At 37.8% G+C, this 4130-nt stretch overlaps 1 protein-coding gene and 1 long non-coding RNA gene across 4 annotated transcripts in view; one reads left to right on the forward strand and one right to left on the reverse strand.

Annotated features, from left to right (window-relative positions):
• The window catches only part of LOC111461956 (myb family transcription factor APL-like), a 3979-nt gene extending 2196 nt beyond the window's left edge, over positions 1-1783 (forward strand). Inside the window, exons 2-6 of one of the 3 annotated variants that reach the window (XM_023105596.1) lie at positions 146-222; positions 328-394; positions 497-563; positions 793-865; positions 952-1783. In XM_023105596.1, the coding sequence (XP_022961364.1) occupies positions 146-222; positions 328-394; positions 497-563; positions 793-865; positions 952-1617 (950 nt within the window). In that variant the 3' untranslated portion in view covers positions 1618-1783. The remainder of the gene's footprint in view (positions 1-145; positions 223-327; positions 395-496; positions 564-792; positions 866-951) is intronic. The other 2 variants (XM_023105597.1, XM_023105598.1) reach the window with 2 other exon arrangements.
• Positions 1784-2192: 409 nt separating this feature from the next.
• On the reverse strand, positions 2193-2741 carry LOC111461957. The gene is made up of 2 exons (XR_002713671.1): positions 2600-2741; positions 2193-2419 (listed from the first exon to the last, which is right to left on the reverse strand). It is a non-coding gene; the product is annotated as an uncharacterized LOC111461957 (long non-coding RNA).
• Positions 2742-4130: the final 1389 nt, after the last annotated feature.

A 4130-nucleotide genomic window follows, 5' to 3' on the forward strand; every position in this document is an offset into this window, starting at 1 on the left:
CTCTCTCTCTCTCTCTCTCTCTCTCTCTCTCTCTCTCTCTCTCTATATATATATATATATATATATATATATATATATATATATATCATATCATTTTAGCACATCATATCAATCACATAATTAACTTGTTTTCATTTTAATTCAGAGGCAACCCCAAAGACCATCATGCGAGTTATGGGTGTAAAGGGTCTTACCCTTTACCACCTCAAGAGTCATCTCCAGGTATGCATACACCTATATCTATTTATGACTATATGGATATGCCTTTGTTTTCGCTAGCTTATATATTGTAAGATAACCACGTTTTTTCATTTTAACCTAACATAGAAATTTAGACTGGGAAAGCAGCCTCACAAGGAGTTCAATGATCATTCAATTAAGGATGGTATGCGAGGTATCACATCTTTTTTCCCTCTATTTCTTCCACCTCTAACTTACACACCCATTATATATATACGTCTTCATCTCAAAATGGAGTATTTCGCTCTTGATTCAGCTTCAGGTCTAGAACTTCATCGAAACACGATTTCTTCATCCAATATGATCAACCGCACCATGAATGAGTATGTGTATTAATATATATGTTGCTATTTCTGGCAACAACGTTCTCCCTTGTTAATTCATTTGAATAGTATAAATATAACTTTTTCTCCTTTTCTTCCTCCTTCGCTATTAGAATATTATTATTAAATATCATAATTGAAGTAGTGATGATTTTATCATTTGCGGATAATTTAAGGCAGGGTTCGATTTTTTATTTTATTTTATTTTATTGTGTAATGGCATTTGTAGTAGCAACTCAAACATGGTTGATGTGATTAGGATGCAAATGGAGGTGCAGAGAAGATTGCACGAACAATTAGAGGTAAAAACTTGGTCGCTCAAAATATTCACAATCGATAAATAGTTTTGATGGAAAATGAACCAATGAATATAATTAAGCACATGCAGGTGCAAAGACACCTGCAGTTGCGGATCGAGGCTCAAGGGAAATATATGCAGAGTATACTAGAGAAAGCTTGTCAAACCCTTGCCGGTGAGGACATGGCAGCTTCCGGGGGCTACAAGCTCATGCCTGGAATCCCAAGCAATAATAATCAACAAGGTGTTGGCGACATGGGCGGAGGTATCAAAGATTTTGGGACCCCTCTCGGCTTCCCTTCATTTCAAGACCTCAACCTCTATGGAGGCCACCAGCTGGATCTTCAGCAAAACGTGGATGGATTCATGCCTCACAACGACAGCTTACTGTGCTTGGGAAAGAAGAAGCCGCGGCCACCTGCAAACTACGGATCCGGAAAATATGCGTTGGACTGGCCGGATGATCTCCGGCTGCAAGGCATAGGAATGACGCCGCCGCAGCAAGCAGATCATGAATTCAAAGACATTAACATTGTTGCGACGCTGGCAGAAAGAGGTCATTTGGAGGAAATGTATGAGGCAAAGCCAGTGGGATCGGATGAGAGCATGCTAGGGGATCACAAGAAATATGATACCAATGACAATGCGTCCTTAAAGCTTCAGAGGCCGTCGCCCAGGAGGGCACCCCTTTCAGCAGAAACAGTCAACCAGTCTCTTACAAGCGCTCCGCAGGTCACACTTTCACCTTTTGGTTAATTTTGTTAAAATATCATCGGTTTAGTGTTCAGAGTTTTCAGTTAAGTATTTTAGTTTGAGTGAATACTTCCATTTTCAACTTAAAAAAAAGAGTGGATGTCAATTATCGTGTAATTAAACTCATTTTCCTTTATGATTTTAAATTCAGTACTTATAATGGGCATAACTTTTGTTGGAATCTCATATGGACTAATTAAGAGGAAAAAATCTAAAGCAAAATCATGAGTATCAATAAGTGAACGATATCATGTGGGGGTTTGTTATTCTTATCATTGTGAGCAAGCTTTGAAAGAGTGTTGATTCATGATGTATTGTTAAATCAATTGCCGGATACCTACAATAATTGTACGAAAGATGGTCTTCAATTATGACTAATACCATACTTTAGTAGTTAACAAATTGATCGTTAATTTTTCTAGTACAACAAAACATCCGAGTATGTAGAGATTTACAAAGATAAGTCAATTTTGTTAGGATGGTCTAAGCAATAAGCATTTTATTACTGTTCTTTTATTTATTTTTTTAATTTTTGCGTCAAAGTTAGTTAGCGGTATGATCGGATTTGAAGACATAACTATCGGGAATATCACCGGGTCAATACAATTACAATTACAATTACAATGTCTATGTCATGGATTTCCCAAACAAAAGTATCCGACCAACTCCTCCTCTGGTACCAAAATAAACAAAGGCGCAGGATATTATCCATACGACAATGATCTTTCTTTCTCTACCTCAGATCTCCAAAGAACGAGGCTAATGGCTACACTTTTCAAGGCCCAAAGAGATTCTGGATTACAGCCTAAATCAGTACACGCAGACACAAGACTTAGTAAAAAATTAAAGAGAGAGATGTATGTGTGTGATGAGTGGATTGAAGATTATTAGATCCATGCATGGCATGGGATGGGAAAGGACAGGAAAGGAAAGGAAAGGCATATGGTTGTGCCAAGCATAAATTAAAGAAGGTACGCGCGGCCACCTATTTTATTGGTTGCAGAGAAAAATAAAGGCAGTTGGCAAGAAAGCTCCTTGTCTTCTTGGAGGAAAAGAAGATATGGGTGGGACGAGACGGAAGAGGCGAAAAATAAAAGGCAATAAAGCCCAAAGTCAAGGAAGAATATATCCAACGCAATTCCATGCGTGCGCATATCGAGGAAGCTTCTATCTTTTTTTCTCATTAATATAACCAAAGGATGCATGTGCCTTACTCTATCTACACTTTTTCCAATTTTCCATACTATCTTCCGATTTCAAGCAGATGGAATCAATTATGCATATGAAATACCCATATTTTCTTATATCATATCATATTCTTCATTTTTAATTCAACATCGTCTCCTTTGATCTGTAATGGGAGAATCGTTTCCTCATCTACCTGATATAATTCCTCTCCCTCTCCCTCTCCCACTCCCTATTATTACTTACTGCTCCATCCACTTCTTATCGTACTGCGGAGGCCTCTTTTCTTTTGTCTAGCTCCTCCTTTTTGACATAGCTGGTGACTAAATTTTTTCAAACTGTATTCCTAAATACTTGGAAGAAAAAGAAAGACACCGCTGTTTTTTTAATACAAAGATCAAACATACTCCAAGCACACAAATTTTGACAAATTTCAGAAAATATAAATAGAATATTTTTCATCTTCACACTTTCCGAACACAATACTTAGCTATTTATCCAAGCTAAGTTCTTATTAAAGCTTCTAAATGAAATAACCAATAAAATCATTAGTAAGATTTGTTTCTAAAGATACTATAATATTCAACTCTCTCTCCGTGGCTTTCTTTGGAGCTACCTTCTTTCTTTATAGCAAACTAGACTTTATTGATTTGCAAATATAACAATTTTAAAAAATTACTAAATATAGCAAAATTGTAAAATAAGATTTGTTATTCCTATTTTACCCTTATTTTAGAGAAATGATTGTTTGTGCGATTTGTTTTTCCAAAAGGTTTCTGTTTTGCATTTCTCAAATAGGGTTTAGGGTTTAGGGTTTAGGGTTTAGGGTTTAGGGGTTTGGGGTTTTGGGGTTTGGGGTTTTGGGTTTCGGGTTTTAGGGTTTTGGGTTTCGGGTTTCGGGTTTCGGGTTTCGGGTTTCGGGTTTTAGGGTTTAGGGTTTCGGGTTTTCGGGTTTAGAATTTAGGGTTTTCGGGGTTTAGGGGTTTAGGGGTTTAGGGTTTTAGGGGTTTAGGGCTTAGGGCTTAGGGTTTAGGGTTTAGGGCTTAGGGCTTAGGGTTTAGGGTTTAGGGCTTAGGGCTTAGGGTTTAGGGTTTAGGGCTTAGGGCTTAGGGTTTAGGGTTTAGGGCTTAGGGCTTAGGGTTTAGGGTTTAGTGTTTTAGGGCTTAGGGTTTAGGGTTTAGGGTTTAGGGTTTAGGGTTTTAGGGTTTAGGGTTTCGGGTTTAGGGTTTAGGGTTTCGGGTTTAGGGTTTAGGGTTTAGGGTTTAGGGTTTAGGGTTTAGGGTTTAGGGTTTAGGGTTTAGGGTTTAGGGTTTAGGGTTTAGGGTTTAGGG

This window comes from Cucurbita moschata, unplaced genomic scaffold, assembly GCF_002738365.1.
Source record: "Cucurbita moschata cultivar Rifu unplaced genomic scaffold, Cmos_1.0 Cmo_Scf00026, whole genome shotgun sequence".
In the NCBI taxonomy this organism is placed as follows: Eukaryota; Viridiplantae; Streptophyta; class Magnoliopsida; order Cucurbitales; family Cucurbitaceae; genus Cucurbita; species Cucurbita moschata.